Genomic DNA, 16,676 nt, shown 5'->3' with positions numbered 1-16,676 from the left:
TGGGACATAATATAGGGTAGCAAGCGGATGGGAAGAAAGGAGGGGAGGGGTAATTTCACACCTAATGGATGAGGCTCGTATTGCCTGGGGGATGGGCACACTTATAGCTCTGACTTGGGTGGTGCAAAGGCAATTTATGTAACCTGCTTGTACCTCCGTAATATTCTGAGATTTTTTTTGAAAAAGTATATAGCTAAAATTGTAAATCTTGGAAAAGAAAATGAGAGAAATCTTTGTGACATTGAGGTTAGCAAAGATTTCTTAGGTGATAATAATATTGAATTAACTATAAAAATAATTTTTAAAAGATACCATTAAGAAAATATGAAAGCAGGCTACAGACTAGGAGAAAATATTTGTATTAGTTATTATCTAACAATGGACTTGCATCCAGAATATATAAAGAACTCTTACAACTCAGTGCACAGAAGGTAAGCAATCCAATAAAAATCAAATGACTTAAACAGATACTTTACTAAATATATGAATGACCACATTAAATGTTGTCATCATTATCCATTAGGAAACGCAGATTAAAACCACAAGGAGTTGCCATTACAAAAACACCAGAATGGGTAAAATTAAAAACATTATCTGTTTTACTTTGCTGGAAGAATTGTAGAATGGTGAAAGCACTTTGGAAAACAATATGTCTCTTTCAAATGAAGCTAAACATTGACCCTGCAATTCTACTATGAGATATTTGCCCAAGAAAAGTAAAAACATATATCCAAAGAAAGACTTTTACATCAATGTTATAGCAGCTTTATTCATAACAGCCAAGTATTGAAAACACATCAAATGTCTATCAACAGGAAAATAGATAAACAAATTTTGGTATATTTTTACAATATACTATATAGAATACTATATAGATCAAGGAGAGGGAATTAAATATTGGTACTTAGTACTATATCAATTCTTAAATATTTTTCTTAGTAAAAGAAGGGAGACACAAATGAGAATACACAGTATAATTTGTATGAAATTCAAAAACATGAAAAACTAAGATATATTGTCATAAAGCAGATCAGTGAGTGAATCTAATAATAGGGGCTTACTGCAAATGGAGATGAAAGTGTTTCATATTTTGCAGCAGTAGTTGTAAAGGTGCGTACATTTGGTAAAGTGCATCAGACTGTTCACTTGAAGTTGATGCCTTATGTTGTATGTACATTACTTTCAAATGATTGTTTTTTTAAAGTAGGTCTTAGAATTTGAATATTTAGAGGCCTCCTATAGGAGTTAGGTCAAATAATCTGTAGAGGTGCAGCCTCTTATATCTCAGCCTTTTTTTGCTCTTCACCCAATAGTATCACAGCAGTTGTTAAAGGGAAAAAGATAAGAGCTGATTGATTTCTGAAATTTCTGTGCTAGTGGTCAGATATCACCAACAGCAAGAGATTCATCCTGGAGATCCACATGACATAATAACTGTCTGCCCTAGATTGCAAAGGACAACTGTTGGTCTAGGAAATTGAAATTGAAATTGAAATTGAATGCTACACTATATGTAGTCTTGAGTTTTAAGAAGTGGGTCATATATGTTCCCACTAAAATGTTTATTATAACTCATCCACTGATTTCAGTAAGGTCCTGCTTTGGATCATAGCATAATTGGTAACAAGGACCTATCAGGATATTTTAAGCCTGGAAATGTTAAGATCAAGGAGTAAAAGAGGATTTACACCCTCAAAGAACAGAAATAAACATGGTATGCAATAATCTTAATGTCCTAGATTAAAAACCCCTTGGTACCTGCTCTGTTCTGGAATTTAATTTCATATTTTGGTTGTGGTATTGTTGTTGTTGCTCAAAAACAAAGATAAAGTTAGATTATGTCATTTCTGAAGTCCCCTTTGTAACTTTTTGAATCTAGAAAAAGTGAATGAAAGTTTGTATGCATAGTTTTGATGATATATTCATGTTAGGAATCATGGTGGAGTTTTGACCTATTTCACTGTATTGAAACTAGTGAATGAAATAAAGGATGGAATTTGGTTGTAATTAAATATTTGTGTATTTTCTTTGTAGGGATTAATCATTTCATGAAAGAGACAGTGAAGAATTGTAAAAGAGATGGGTTTGTTCAGACCATTTTGGGAAGGCGTAGATATTTGCCGGGAATCAAAGACAACAACCCTTATCATAAAGCTCATGTATGTTGAAGTTTCTCTGGATTTTTAACTTAATATTTTAATGGCATGTACTTTTTCAACAAAGACTGAACACTACTTATATCCCTTTTAAGTATCACTAGCATATTAATTGGATCTTCTGTATGTACAAGGTGAACTATCAGTTTTATTAAGGAAGAAGTGATGGCACATGCCAATATTTGCTGAACACAGTCTTTGGGAGACAAATCTAAACATGGGTTCACTTAATACTTCAATTCAGTAAGCCAGTTATTTATTAGCTTTGCTAATAAGTTGTAAATAAACTTAATTCTAATGTTTGCTAATTGTTCTTTGTTTCAGATACCATATACTGATTCATCATATCACACCAGATTGCTAATGCTACTCAGAAATTAGCTAGTCACTAAACTGTGATATTTTTTGCTTCCTTCTACTTATTTATTTTAAAAGCACTGTCTCATCAGAGGTTACCAGTTTACCCAAAATATTGAAATGGGCTATTTTTAACATTTTAAAGATTTATTGATGATATTTGCTCAAATTATGGTTAACATTTCTTTATAAAATCATTGGGATTCATAAAGGTATTCTTTTGTATTTGAGTATTTAAGCTTCTATTATAGTCCAAATAGTCCTGTTTTAACTGGTTTTATTTTGCCTTTCCCCCATAATTTTGTTTATGTTAGTGCTCACTACACATTGCATTCAGTGAAAATATGCAGCTAAACTTCTGTCTGGAGCTCTAAACCTTCAGAGCACTAGTGCTTTTAGGTACCATGGAGAAATAGTTGGCTTCACTCTCTAGCATCCCACATAGCAACATAGGACATCAGATATTCTTCAGGCTTTTACCATATCTCTAAGTGAACTAGACACTGTAGTTGATGCACTGGGAAACCTAAGTTTTAAGTCCTGGAAGAGATACACAAAAAGAAAATCTATAAAAACATAATTTATATGCTCAGTTATTAAGCTTTAGGGATGAGATAGGACTTGAACAGATTCTTGAAGGCTATTTAAAATTTATATTGTTGGGAATGAGAAAAAGGACAGTCACAGAAGGATAACAGAGAGAGGAGTGCTAGAAGCCAACCTGATAGGAATGGAGAGTTTGAGTTGTCACTTAGGGGTAGATAATTTTCTACTGGATAGATGGAGCCAGCTAAAAGCTAGAAGGCTTCTAATGGCAGGTGAGAAATTTGGACTTGATCTAATAGGAATTGATTATGTTTCTTGAGATTTACATGATGAAAAATGGAATATAGAGTTATTAATGTAAATGAATCATGTAAGTTCATGAAAACTAATATTTTTGTCCTAAAGGTGTGAAAATAAGGCTTTTTCATGCCAAATACTTAAGAATAAAATTTCTGACTAATTAATTATGGTGTTGCTGAGAAATAAATATTCCATTCCTCTGAATTGGGAGTAAACACAGCCAGATTGTTTTTTGGGGTTTTGTTTTGTTTTTCATTTAAACTTTTGTTGTATTAAAAAACACGCATCTAGAGAAAGCTCAGAAAACAAATGTAAATTTCCATAAATTATCACAGAGCTACAGTTATGTAATTACCACCCAGGTTAAGCAATAGAAATATTGTCAGTGCCCCAAAAGCCGCCTAACCACTACCCCCTGCCTTCCCAGAAATAACCACTATCATGACTTCTAACACTATAGTTTTGTTTCGCATATGTTTGAGCTCTATATACTTCATATATGGGTATTCCTTTGTATGTAGCTTCTTTTATTCAAAATTATGTAGGCAAGTCCTTCAAGCTATATAGTGCTCTATTATATGAATATGCCATAATTTATCTATTTTTCTATTGATGGACATTTGGGTTTCCAATTTGAAGCTATTGTGCATCTTGTTGAGTTGAACATTCTTGTCCCAGGTTCTTGGTGCACATATGCTTGCATTTATGTTTGGTAAAGACAAAGTCCTAGGATTGCTGCATAATTTCAACTTTAGTAGATTAAGCCAAATTGTGTTTTGTTGTAGTAGTTTGTTCTATAAGGTTGTATGAGTTGTCATTGCTCTGTATTCTTGCTGATACTTGCTATTAAGCTAATATTTTAGCTATGTTGGTGGGTGTAAAGTAATATCCTCAAGTTTTAATTTGCATTTCCTTGAATATTAGTGAGGTAGAGCAACCTCATAAATGTGTATTTGCCGTTTAGTTATTTTTGCATTGGAAAATGCTTGTTCAAGTTTTCTTGTTCACTTTTCTGTTGTCTACCTTTTTCTTATCTATTTGTAGAAGCCTGTTACTGATTACTTGTGTGGAAAATATTCTCTCCTACGTTGTGTCTGGCCTTTGAGGAAAGGGTATTAATTTTGTATATTCTAGAAATTTTCATTGAGAAGTAACATACGTGCAGTAAAGGGCATATATCTTAAGTACAAAGTTTGAAGTTTTACATGTGTATGTACCCACGTGACCACCATTAGGATGATACAGAACTTCTCCAGCAACCCACAGGCTTCTCTCTGCTCCCTCCAAATCAGTACTGTCTCCACTGTGCACACTCACAAAACTACAGGTTAGTTTTGTATGAACTTGAAATTTTATTTAAATACAGTCATACCATATGTACTCTTGGGTCTGGCTTTTTTGTTAAAATCTAGATCTGTGATAGTACCATATTACCTTGGTTAGGCAGTTTTGTAAGAAGTCTTGTTATAGTAGAGTATGTTTTCCTACTTTGTTCTTTTCTCTTTTTTTTTTTTGAATATTTGGCTATTGGTTCTTTACATTTCCATATAAAATGTAGAATCAGCTTGTCAATTTCTATACAAACACAAAATTGTGATGGGATTTTTAATTCAGATTGCCTTGAGTTTATAGATCAAGATAGGATTAGTGGACATATTTACAAATTTGAGTTTTCTAATCCATGAACATAATATATTTGTCCATTTATTAGGTCTTTAGGTCTTAAGTTCTCTCAATATCCTTGAATAGCTTTGGGGAAACTATGATCTTATACTTTTTTTTTTTAGATTTATAGTCAGGTATAGGAAAAGTTTTGATACTATTGTAAATGGTGTCTTTTCAAATTTTTTTTTACATTTTCTAACCATTTGCCACTGTTACATGGAAATACAATTGTTTTCGTTGTTCTTTTGTCTAAAAACCTTGCAAGTAATATTTACTAATTATAGTAATTTATCTTTAGATGCTTGTTTCTTTGAGACAGTCTTGTTCTGTGGCCCAGGCACAGTGATGTCATCATAGCTCGCTACAACCTTTAACTCCTAGGCTCAAGCGAGCCTCCTGCCTCAGCCTCCTGAGTAGATGGGACTACAGGGATACACCATCACAGCCAGCTAATTTTTGTAGAGATGGGGTCTCACTCTTGCTCAGTCTGGTCTCCAGTGCCTGACCTCAAGCAGCCCTCCTGCCTCGCCCTCCCAGAGTGCTAGGATTACAGGTGTGAGACACCGCGCCCAGCCTCTAGATGCTTTTTTTTTTTTTCTTTTTTTTTTTTAACAGTTTTTCAGCAGATATAGATGCTTTTTTTTTGAGACAGAGTCTCGCTTTGTTGCCCAGGCTAGAGTGAGTACTGTGGCGTTAGCCTAGCTCACAACAACCTCAAACTCCTGGGCTCAAGCAATCCTACTGCCTCAGCCTCCCGAGTAGCTGGGACTTCAGGCATGTGCCACCATGCCCGGCTAATTTTTTCTATATATTTTTAGTTGTCCTGATAATTTCTATTTTTAGTAGAGACAGGGTCTCGCTCTTACTCAGGCTGGTTTTGAACACCTGACCTTGAGCTATCCATTCTCCTTGGCCTCTCCAGAGTACTAGGATTACAGGCGTGAGCCACCACACCCAGCCTAGATGCTTTTAAGTATTCTATCTACAAAGTTATCTACAAGAAAGTATAGTTTTATAACTGCCTTTCTAAACCTATTTCTTTTGTTACTTTTGTTTGATTTACTTGCTAGGACAACATTGAATAGAAGTAGGACAATGTTTAAAAGAGGCAGCTTTGCCTCTTTTCAGATCTCGGAAGGAAAATTTTAAACATTTTACCAATAAGTAGAACTTTCCTTTAGGTTTGTAATAGTGCCTATATCAGATAAAGAAAGTGCTGGTAGGCCATAGAGTCTGTGTTACAGCTACTCCACTCAATAGTTGTACTGCCAAAGCAATCATGGACAATTCATAAATGAGTGAATGTGGTTGTTTAATAAAAAACTTTATTTACAGAAACAGGAAGTGGGCCAAAGTTGGTCTGCAGGCTGTAGTTTGCTAATCTCTGGTCTAATTGTTGCTCCTTTAATTGCAATCTGCCTTTTTTCTCTAGTTGTTTTTAATCTTTTTCTTTTTGACTGGTGTCTAGTATATTTTCTGTGAAGTGCATAAGTGTGTGTGTTTTTCCAATTGGTGTGCCTGTGTGTGAGGGTGTGTTAAATTGATCCTTCTTGAGGGTATTAGAACTTCTTGAATCTGTGGCTTGATGTCTTTTGTTGATTTTGGAAAATTATTAGCTGTTACTTCTTCAGTTATTGCTTCATCATATTCTTCCCTTTTTTTTTTTTCTTTTTCTTTTTTTTTTTTATTTCGGCATATTATGGGGGTACAGATTTTAAGGTTTCAATAAATGCCCATTTTCCCCCCTCCCCCCACAAGTCTGAGTCTCTATCATGACCATCCCCCAGATGGTGCACATCTCACTCATTATGTATGTATATACCCGCCCCCCTCCCCCCTCCCACCTGCCCAATACCCTATTACTGTAGTACCTATGTGTCCACTTAGGTGCTACTCAGTTAATACCAGTTTGCTGGAGAATATATCTGGTGCTTGTTTTTCCATTCTTGGGATACTTCACTTAGTAGTATGGGTTCCAGCTCTAACCAGGAAAATATAAGATGTGCTATATCACCATTGTTTCTTAGAGCTGAATAGTACTCCATGGTATACATATACCACATTTTATTAATCCATTCTTCCCTTTCTTTATGGAATTCCTATTATAAACTTTAAGGCTGTTTCTTTAATCCCTCATGTTTCATATCTTCTGTATTTTTCATGTTTATATTTCATCATGCTTTAGTCTGAATATTTCCTTTGACTTACTTTCCAATTTATTAATTTGCCTTTCAAAATTTGCTGTTTCAACCCATGAGTGTTTAAGTTTTGTTATTTTTATTTTTCAGTTTTATAGTTTCCATTTTGTTTTATTTTAATGGTACCTGGTTCTCTACTGATATATTCAATTTTGTCTTTTATTTTCTTAACTATATTAAGCATGATTATTCAAGTCTAAGTTCAATAATAGTCTATAGTCTGATAAGTCTCATTCTTGTATCCCTGTAATCTATTCTTTTTGCTTTTTGTTTTAATTAGTTTTCTATAAAAATGGTTGTATTGTCTCAATTCCTTGTTCTGGTTATTTTTTTTTTTCTGAGTGTCAAACTTTGTATATGAAAGATTATGGAAGTAATTTGAAGCTTATATGATGGGGCTATTTTTATTCAGAGAGAATTTACCTTTGCTTCTTGCAGGAAACTAGAATGACCAACATCATAGGATTACTTTGATCAGAGGTGGAGATAATTTGAAGCAAGACTGTTAGAGCCAGACTATTTCCAGTTTATCTTTTTTCCTAAGGTGTTAGTTTTGGGTTGCAACTTGATGGTTTGCTAGGCTCCCATCTACTTTTTGGGCCCTGAATCCAGATGTTTGCTTCCCAAACTCCTCAAGCCTTTCAGAAGATCTTCTCAGCTTTTTAGTCTCTCAGCTGCCCCTTCTGGAATCTGTTTCTCCCTTGGGAGAAATGGTGGCCTTCAAGGCCAGGATCACTTCCGCTTGGTCTCCTTTCTCTCCTATATCTCTAGTTTCTATAATTCTTTACTTCCTTTTTAGCCATCTGATTTATTCAGAGGCATTTTCTGTCTAGCTTTTCCAGTTAAGAGATTATCAGTGAGAGGGTTTCTCCTAAAGGCCTAATCTTCCATTACCAGAAGCCTATATTTTTCATGTAGATGAATAGGCCTGGTGAAGAAGGACCTGAGCTTTGTGAAACACAAAACCAAGACTGCCAGGTTTTCCTAATTTGGAAGAGCATCAGAGAAGTTTAAAATCATGAGAGTGAAGTATATATTAGTCATATATTTGCTTGCTTATGTTACAGTAAAAACAACCCCCAAATTTCAGTAGCTTATAACAAGAAACTTTATTCCTCATTAATATTACAGTTTGGCTCTGGTTGGCTCCATATTTTCTTCATTCTGGAGTTTCGAATGAAAGAAAGATCCTACCTGGTATATGCCCATATTTTTTTGCGGCAGTGTTGAATGGCTCTTAAAATATCTTAGATGTCCTATATGTTAGTCTTACTCACATTTGATTGTCCAAAACAAGTCAAGGCTATCCTTTTATAAGGAACAACACCTCAAATCACATAGCAGTGAGTGGGGCTCTGTAATGTTACAGAAAAAAGTAGCAAGTAATAGCAACAATAATACAATCTACTACACAGAAGCATGCAATGTCAAGAAGGAAGAGGACTCAGTATAATGCTGAAATTCAGTCACTCTTTAAATAGTGACAACTTAGTGACTTTATAAAAGACTCATCAGCATTTGACAAAAAGAATTACCATTTAAAAAATGTCTCTTTAAAAGATATTAATATACAAGAACTTGGGTGTAGTTCAGAGAATAGTTCTTAAGTTATATTGACTCCTCTCCCTTGAGTAGACCCTTCCCACTTTCGGAGACATTTTGGGGCACCAGGAGTGATATCATGGATAGATTACATCTCAATATTAACCCATATCCCCTCCTTTAACCTCCCGAGATGATTATTTTTAGCAGGCATGGTTGCCGGCCAAGAAACACTTGGCAGCAGTTGTTTCAGGGAATTTCTGCCTTAGTACCCAGGGATCCCAGATCTGCACTATCACTAGCAGCTAATGATTAGCCTCAGCAGCCCATGACAAGCTCTGATCTGTACCAGATGGTGCCAAACCTACTGGGGCCAAACTCTACTTAGGAACAATGTGCTTAGGACATTCCAACCCACATCACAATGAATGATATTCTACTTAATCTGATTAGGATTAAGAGTATTTTGAGGACTGCATCCTTTAGAGTGATATTTAGAACAACTAGAACACTGATGGTATATGTTTATAAAATAAAATGATTTAGAGCTACCAAGTACACTCTAAGTGCAATGCAGTTTTTGTGTTCTTATGAGTATTGAAGACTTGTAAACTAAAGCAATCTGACCTTATGTTTAGTCATCCACATGTAAGTGGCCCAGAATCTAGAGCCCTGGGTCATTATAGTTGTTAATTCTTAGGTTGCAGCCTAATAGTTGATGTCTTGGGTCCCATCTCAGTCCAGATTTCCAGTCTGGCTACAGATGTGAGCACTGATCTGTGGACACTAAAGGCAAGTATGAGACCATGTTGGCATATCTGATGGAGCACCTGTTCTTGCTTTTTATAGGCTGAGCGTCAGGCTATCAATACAACAGTCCAGGGATCAGCGGCTGATATTGTCAAAATAGCCACCGTTAACATTCAGAAGCAATTAGAGGCCCTGCACTCAACCTTCAAATCCCATGGTCATCGAGAGGGCGTGCTCCAAAGTGACAAAACAGGTTTGTTCGTAGATGAGGCCCCTACTATAACATGGTGAGAATTGTTTCAGAAAAGAAAAGCCAAAGTATTTTATATTTTATTTCCTAGCAGTTCTCAAATGTTTTGGTCTCATGATGTCTTTATACTCTTAGAAATGATTAAGGATCCCAAAGAGCCTTTGTGTATGTGGGTTGTATCTACCATATTAAAATTAAAACGGGGAATTTTAAAACATTTATTAACATTTAAAATAAAAATAAACATACTATATTTAACATCAATAACTTTTTATGAAACCACCTACATCTTTTCAGGACAAAAGAAAATTAGTGATAGGTAGCTTTATTTTACATTTCTGCAAATCTCTTTAAGAGAAAACAGCTGGATTCTCTTAACTGCTTCTGTATTCAGTCTGTTACAATATCACATGTCCTATAACCTCTGGAAAACGCTTTGTACAGTCTAGGATGATACACGTCCCAGTTTGTAGGAGACTGGTTTTAGAGATGAAATTCCCTTATCTTGGGAAACCTATTGGACGTTGGCCACCTTGCTGTACACTTATGAGAATGAGACTGAAAAAGGCAAATAACCTCATACTGTTATAGTGAAAGTAATCTTGACTTTGCAGATTTGATGATCCTCTGACTATGCTTTAAGAACATGTTGATTTTCCTATTTATTACTGTCAGTGTTCTCTGAAGTCTGGGAATATATTCTGAGTTTACCTTATGACATATGTTCCTTTGCTAATATTGCCATCTTTTCTTATTTTTAAAATATTTTCCTTAAGTTATCTCCTTATTGCTTGGATAAATTATTTTTTTGTTCTAACAAATACAGAGAACTTTCCCTTCTCTTCTGTCACGTGTCCATACTTCTGCTTTAAATACCATTTCACTGTTGCTGAGATTGTCAAACCATGACGACAGCCATATTTTAAATTTCCCTGGGAAGAAGCTAAGAAAGCTTGGGGCACACAGAGGAAGAACAAGCTCCTGGAGATGGGGCAGAAAGGTAGAGATCAGCTGTTGAGGATGGGAGTTGCTATTTCTAGGAGAGACATACATGTAGATTTTAGAGAATAATACAGCTAATTACACAAAGTTATTCACTTACATACAAAAATACATAGATACAAAAATTTATTTGCTTATTAAATGAGGACTATTAATTTTTTTGTCTTCAGTCTCCCTCAAAATATCTGAGGCTGTTCATTCAATATTTTATATATGAGGATATGTGTGTGTATAGAAGCACAAACACACATTTATATTTATAGAGACTATAAAATCAAATTTATTTGGGAAATAACACTGTGCTGTGTGCTTTGGGGGATTTAGAAGTAAAAGTTATTAACCTATGTTTAAATTTAAAATCTACTTAAGAAACGCAAGAAATATATTCCTGACTGAAATATTTACATTAGCTCCTTAACGCAGACTGGTAAGTGTCAAAATGAGAGTATAGACAGTAACAACTTTGAGAGTATGTGGAAGGCAGTATGGAGATGTCACTGAGCATAACTTCATGGTGTCGTGCTGGGTTAAAGGTAATAGGTCAGTGAGATCCAAGGGAGCCTAAGGATGCAGACCCCCTGGAGCAAGAGGATTGCGGCATTCTGGGTAAGAAGCCAGGTAACCAGGGGAAACCAAGAGCACAAAGTATGGTAACCAGGAAGCAAAAAAAACACTAAAGCATCCAGTTGATGCTGTGAGCTAAGTGGGGATTTAATGGGGCAGATTAGATTTCAGCTGAACTGGCAAACAGATGGACAGCTTTTGTAGCTCTGGTGCAGAAGCAGTTTGTTACAGCCTCAGCTATCCTCGTTACCTTACCCTGTGAGGGCCACCTCTGAGCAAACGTGGGCTGCAGATAGTGACAGTTAAAGAACTGTCTCTGAGGAAAGCACCAGATGTTGAGGGAGATGATACTTGTGTTGGGCCTGAAAGATAAGTAGGGAATTTGAATGGCAGAAAGCAAGGACTGCTGTGAGAGAGGGACAAACAAGTAAAGGCAGCTACTCTAAAGGTGTCATGCTGAGCTTTATTTTAGTGATCAGAGGGACATAACCTGTACCACCAGGCCAGCTAGTTAGGAAACGGTAACTACATCTAGTACATTTTGGAGTGATGAGTTCTTTCGAGAGTCTGCTGAAAGGCATGGATCATATCCACGGAAAAACACACAGACATAGACTCTTCCATATAACTTCAAGGGATTTACACACTCTCTGAGGTCCACATTTGGACCCGAGGTTTAGAATTGCTTGTCCAGAGTGTACAGTCCAATTGGGGAAGCACCAGTTCTACCATAGTGACACTTTTCAGCCATAAAAAGACATCAAGGAGTGTCCCCCTATAAAACACTGCCTAACAATACTAGTTCACTTTCCTGGGGCGGGAATTGGGCCCCATACCACTCTGGTGCTCTTACTCAGATGGTAATAGGGGACTCCCTAGAAGGAGAAAATGTTGGCTGTTATGAGAAATAAGTTAGACTAGAGTTTGGAGCAGAGTTCTTCATACCCCATTTACTGACTTCTTTGTTAGACTCCTTCTTTCTGGGAGGAAGTTGATAAGGATTTGAGTTTACCTAATAGCTAGGCTAGGTAGCAACCGGCAAGTAGTTATTTTCTTGATAGTTCTAAGTTTTATGTGTTTTAATCTCTTAATTAAGATTCCCCAGTTTCTCAAAATCTCTAAAAACATTCTCCTATGGCACAGTGACATGCTGATCAGTTTTGCTACCTTTTCATGGGTAGGATTGTTACCAAAGAGAAAACTGCAAGGGATGTTCTGCCCAATCAGAGGAGGCTTCTTCATCCTTCAACTCCATGATGAACTCTTATATGAAGTGGCAGAAGAGGATGTTGTTCAGGTATCTTTTCAGGGCTTGTGTTTGTTTACTCTGTGGGAAGCTAAGACACTGTAGGTCAGGCTGACAGCTTTTTTCCCCCTAAGCATGAGGATTTTGGAACCCTATCCTAACCCCAGGGTGGCTATAGAAATGTTGAGTGCTTACAGATAGAACAGGAGCTAAGAGTGCTCAGTTTTATACTCATTCTTAAGGAAATTCCTGATGCAGAGATGTTTTTGTCTGGGAGAAATTAGATATGAATTTGGAGTCTTGCCCTGAGGATATCAAAGCTCCAAGCATTCTTGCAAAACTGTTAGAAATTCCTGCTCAGCAGTGAAGAGCACTTTGAGATACCTGGACTTTTTCTAATTTAGTATTTTAAGCACTGTTGGATGAAGAGCCCTAGTCTGGCTTATCACCTTTTCAGTGGGTGGGTTGGGAAACATTCTTTGATTGGGCAGAGAGTTTGTTAACCTCATTTTTTTTTTTTTTTGTAGGTAGCTCAGATTGTCAAGAATGAGATGGAAAATGCCATAAAACTTTCTGTGAAACTGAAAGTGAAAGTAAAAATAGGTGCCAGCTGGGGAGAGCTGAAGGACTTTGATGTATAACTGTGCCTTGATGAAGTCTTCCCAGGGAAGCCTGGTGTAGATAAAGTTACCTGGAAAGGAGATACCTTTTCACCTACTTCAGGAAAACAAACTCTCAAGTTTTGATAGACTTAGGATAGTAATTTTATAGTGATAGTTTCAAAATGTATATCAGAGTCTGTTCTCTGTAGTGTCAAAAAACTTTTTGGGGGATGGGGGAAGTGAAATACCAAGTTTGATGATTATATTCACTCTCAAAGAGTAGCTTTTATAATTTGCTGTGGCTCTAAACATGTTCAGAACAGATGCTTGAAATATGCACTTAGCACTTTGGGTCCTTACTTGTGTAGGTTGAGCATGAAGAGAATAGAGCGGCTGCCTCAGGGGCCTTTTCAGGCCTGTCCAGGATTCAGACACTCAGGACAGACTCCAGCAGGAGCCATAGACAGATAAGGCTGTGGTTTCACGTACATCACCAGGGTTAGGCATTATGTGTGATTTTTTTTTTTTTTTTGGTCAAATTTAAGACTACTGAAATAGTATTTTAAAATAGCATCAGCTAATAAATTATACATTCTATAAAGTGGAAGGACTTGGTATGGATGGAGTCTAGGAAATGTTTCTTATTCCTTTTCCCTCCCCAATTCATACAATGAATGTATTTGGAATACTTATGTATTATAAAATAAGCTATACCTCTTTAAGAGGTATCTTGTTCTGTAAGATCAGATGTTTTTATTGCAGTTAAATATAATACTGCCAAAAAAAGAAAATACACCCTTATCAGTCCCTTGGTGCCCCTTTCTGTTTGTGTCATGGTACAAATACTAATGTTGAAAAGATTGTACTTTGTAATCCTAATCAGTGGTATGGAACTGAATTTTTGCTGTTGAAATAAAATGAATTTATGAGAAACTTTATATCAGCAGTTCTGTTTTTAAAAAGTTATATTTGGTCTAACTATCAGAAACCTATGTCCCTTATTTACGTATTCCATAGCTTGTTCATAATGTCTGTGCACATAGGAAGTGTTTATTATATTCTTTTTTTTCCCTTGGTGGAATAACTTTTAATATTATACAATTGGTATGTTTCTCCACTATAATTCTTTTTTTATTTCAGAATATTACAGAGGTACAAACGCTTTGGTTACATATATTGCTTTTGCACTGGGCAAGTCAAAGCTACAAGTGTACCCATCCGCCAGACAGTATGTACTGCACCTAGTAGGTGTGAATTTACTCATCCCTCCTCCCCTTTCCCACCTGACACCCGATGAATATTATTTCCATGTGTGCACATAAGTGTTGATTAGTTAGTACCAATTTAATAGTGAGTACATGTGGTAATTGTTTTTCCATTCTTGTGATACTTCAAAGAATGGGATCCAGCTCCATCATGATAATACAAGAGGTATTCAACATTTTTTTAAAGGCTGAATACTCCATGGTATACATATACCAGATTTTATTAACACTCATTTATTGATGTGTACTTGGGTTGTTTCCCACCTTTGCAATTGTGAATTGTGCTACTATAAACATTTGAGTGCAGGTGTGTTTCTTATAGAATGTCTTTTTTCTTTGGGTAAATACCCAATAGTGGGATTGCTGGATCAAATGGCAGTTCTACTTTTAGATCTTTGAGGTATCTCCGTATTAATTTCCATAAAGGTGGTTCTAATTTGTATTCCCACCTGCAGTGTATGAGTGTTCCTATCTCTCTGCATCCACACCAACATTTGTTGTTTTGGCACCTTTTGAAACAAGCCAATCTCATTGGAGTTAAATGATATCTCATTGTGGTTTTGATTTGCATTTCCCTGATGATTAGAGATGTTGACCAATTTTTCATATGTTTATTGGCCATTAGTCTATCTTTTGAAAAGTTTCTGTTCATGTCCTTTGCCCACTTTTTAATGGGATTGTTTGACTTTTTCTTGCTGATTTTCCTGAGTTCCATATAGATTCTTGTTATCAACCCTTTATTGGACATATAGCATGCAAATATTTTCACCCATTCTGTAGTCTATTCACTGTAATGACAGAAGCCTTTTTAATTTGATCAGGTCCAATTTATTTATTTTTGTTGCTATGATTGCTTTTGGGGTTTCTTCATAAATTTTTTGTCTAGGCCAATGTCTCTAAGAGTTTTTCCAACATTTTCTTTTACAATTCTTATAGTTTAATGCCTTTGGTTTAAGTCTGTTATGTATTGTGACTTGATTTTTTGTGAGAGGTGAGAGGTGTGGATCCTGTTTCAGTCTTCTACATGTGGCTATCCAGTTTTCCTAGCATCATTTATTGAATGGGATTCTTTTCCCCAGTGTATATTCTTGTCTACTTTGTCAAAGATTAGATGAAAATATGAGGATGGTTTTATATCTGGGTTCTCAGTCCTGTTCCATTGGTCTATGTCTCTGTTCTTGTGCCATGACATGCTGTTTTTGTTACTATATTCTTGTAGTACAGCTTGAAGTCTGCTAGATTGATGTCTCCCAATTTGGTCTTTTTGCTTAAGGTTGCTTTGGCTATACAGGGTCTTCTCTGGTTCTATACAAAGCATGTAATTATTTTTTCTAGATCTGAAAAAAAATGTTGGTATTTTAATATGGATTGCATTGAATCTGTAGATCACTTTGGGTAGTATAGACATTTTAAAATGTTGATTTTGCCAATCCATGAGCATGGTATGGTTTTCCATCTGTTTACATCCTCGGAAATTTCTATTTTCAATGTTTTGTAGTTCTCCTTATATAGGTCTCTTACCTCCTTAAATATATTCCTAAATACTTTATTTTCTTTAACGCTATTGTAAAGATATTGCATCTTTGATTTGATTCTTAGCTTGAATGTTATTGGTGTATATTAAAGCTACTGATTTGTGTGCATTGATTTTGTATCCTGAAACTTTGCCGATTCATTTGTCTATTCCAGGAGTTTCTTGGTTTAATGTTTGGGGTTTTCTAGATATAAAATCATATTGTTAGCCGAGAGTGATAGTTTGACCTCTTCTGCCCCCAATTTGATGCCCTTGATTTTCCTTCTTTTCTCTGATTGCTCTGGTAAGCACTTCCAGTACTATGTTGAATAGAAGTGGAGATAGTGTACAACCTTGTCTAGTTCCAGTTCTAAGCGGGAATGATTTCAATTTTTTCCTGTTCAATATGATGTTGTCTGTGGGTTTGTCATATATCGGTTTAATAATTTTGAGGTACATCTCATCTATGTTTATTTTGTTAAGAGTTCTTATAAAAGGGTGCTGGATTTTGTCAAATGCCTTTTCTGAGTCTGTTGAGAGGATCACATGGTCTTAGTTTTTGCTTTTATGTATATGGTGAATTACCTCTATAGATTTATGTATGTTGAACCATTCTTACATCTCTGGGATAAAGTCCACCTGGTCATGATGAATTATTTTATTGATGTGCAGTTGGATTTGGTTTACTAAGAATTTATTGAGTATTTCGGCATCTATATT

The 16,676-nt window shown here is 35.8% G+C and overlaps 1 protein-coding gene across 1 annotated transcript in view; it reads left to right on the top strand.

Moving 5' to 3' along the window:
• POLQ (DNA polymerase theta) overlaps positions 1–14,111 on the top strand; it is a 104,768-nt gene extending 90,657 nt beyond the window's left edge. Inside the window, exons 27-30 of the mRNA XM_076001833.1 lie at positions 2,035–2,159; positions 9,614–9,767; positions 12,512–12,627; positions 13,104–14,111. Coding sequence (XP_075857948.1) covers positions 2,035–2,159; positions 9,614–9,767; positions 12,512–12,627; positions 13,104–13,217 — 509 coding nt within the window. The 3' untranslated portion in view covers positions 13,218–14,111. The remainder of the gene's footprint in view (positions 1–2,034; positions 2,160–9,613; positions 9,768–12,511; positions 12,628–13,103) is intronic.
• The last annotated feature ends 2,565 nt before the right edge of the window (positions 14,112–16,676 follow it).

Source organism: Microcebus murinus, chromosome 1 (genome assembly GCF_040939455.1).
Source record: "Microcebus murinus isolate Inina chromosome 1, M.murinus_Inina_mat1.0, whole genome shotgun sequence".
NCBI classification, from domain to species: domain Eukaryota; kingdom Metazoa; phylum Chordata; class Mammalia; order Primates; family Cheirogaleidae; genus Microcebus; species Microcebus murinus.
The sequence above is the reverse complement of the archived record's forward strand: the minus strand, read 5'-3'. Positions and strand labels throughout refer to the sequence as shown.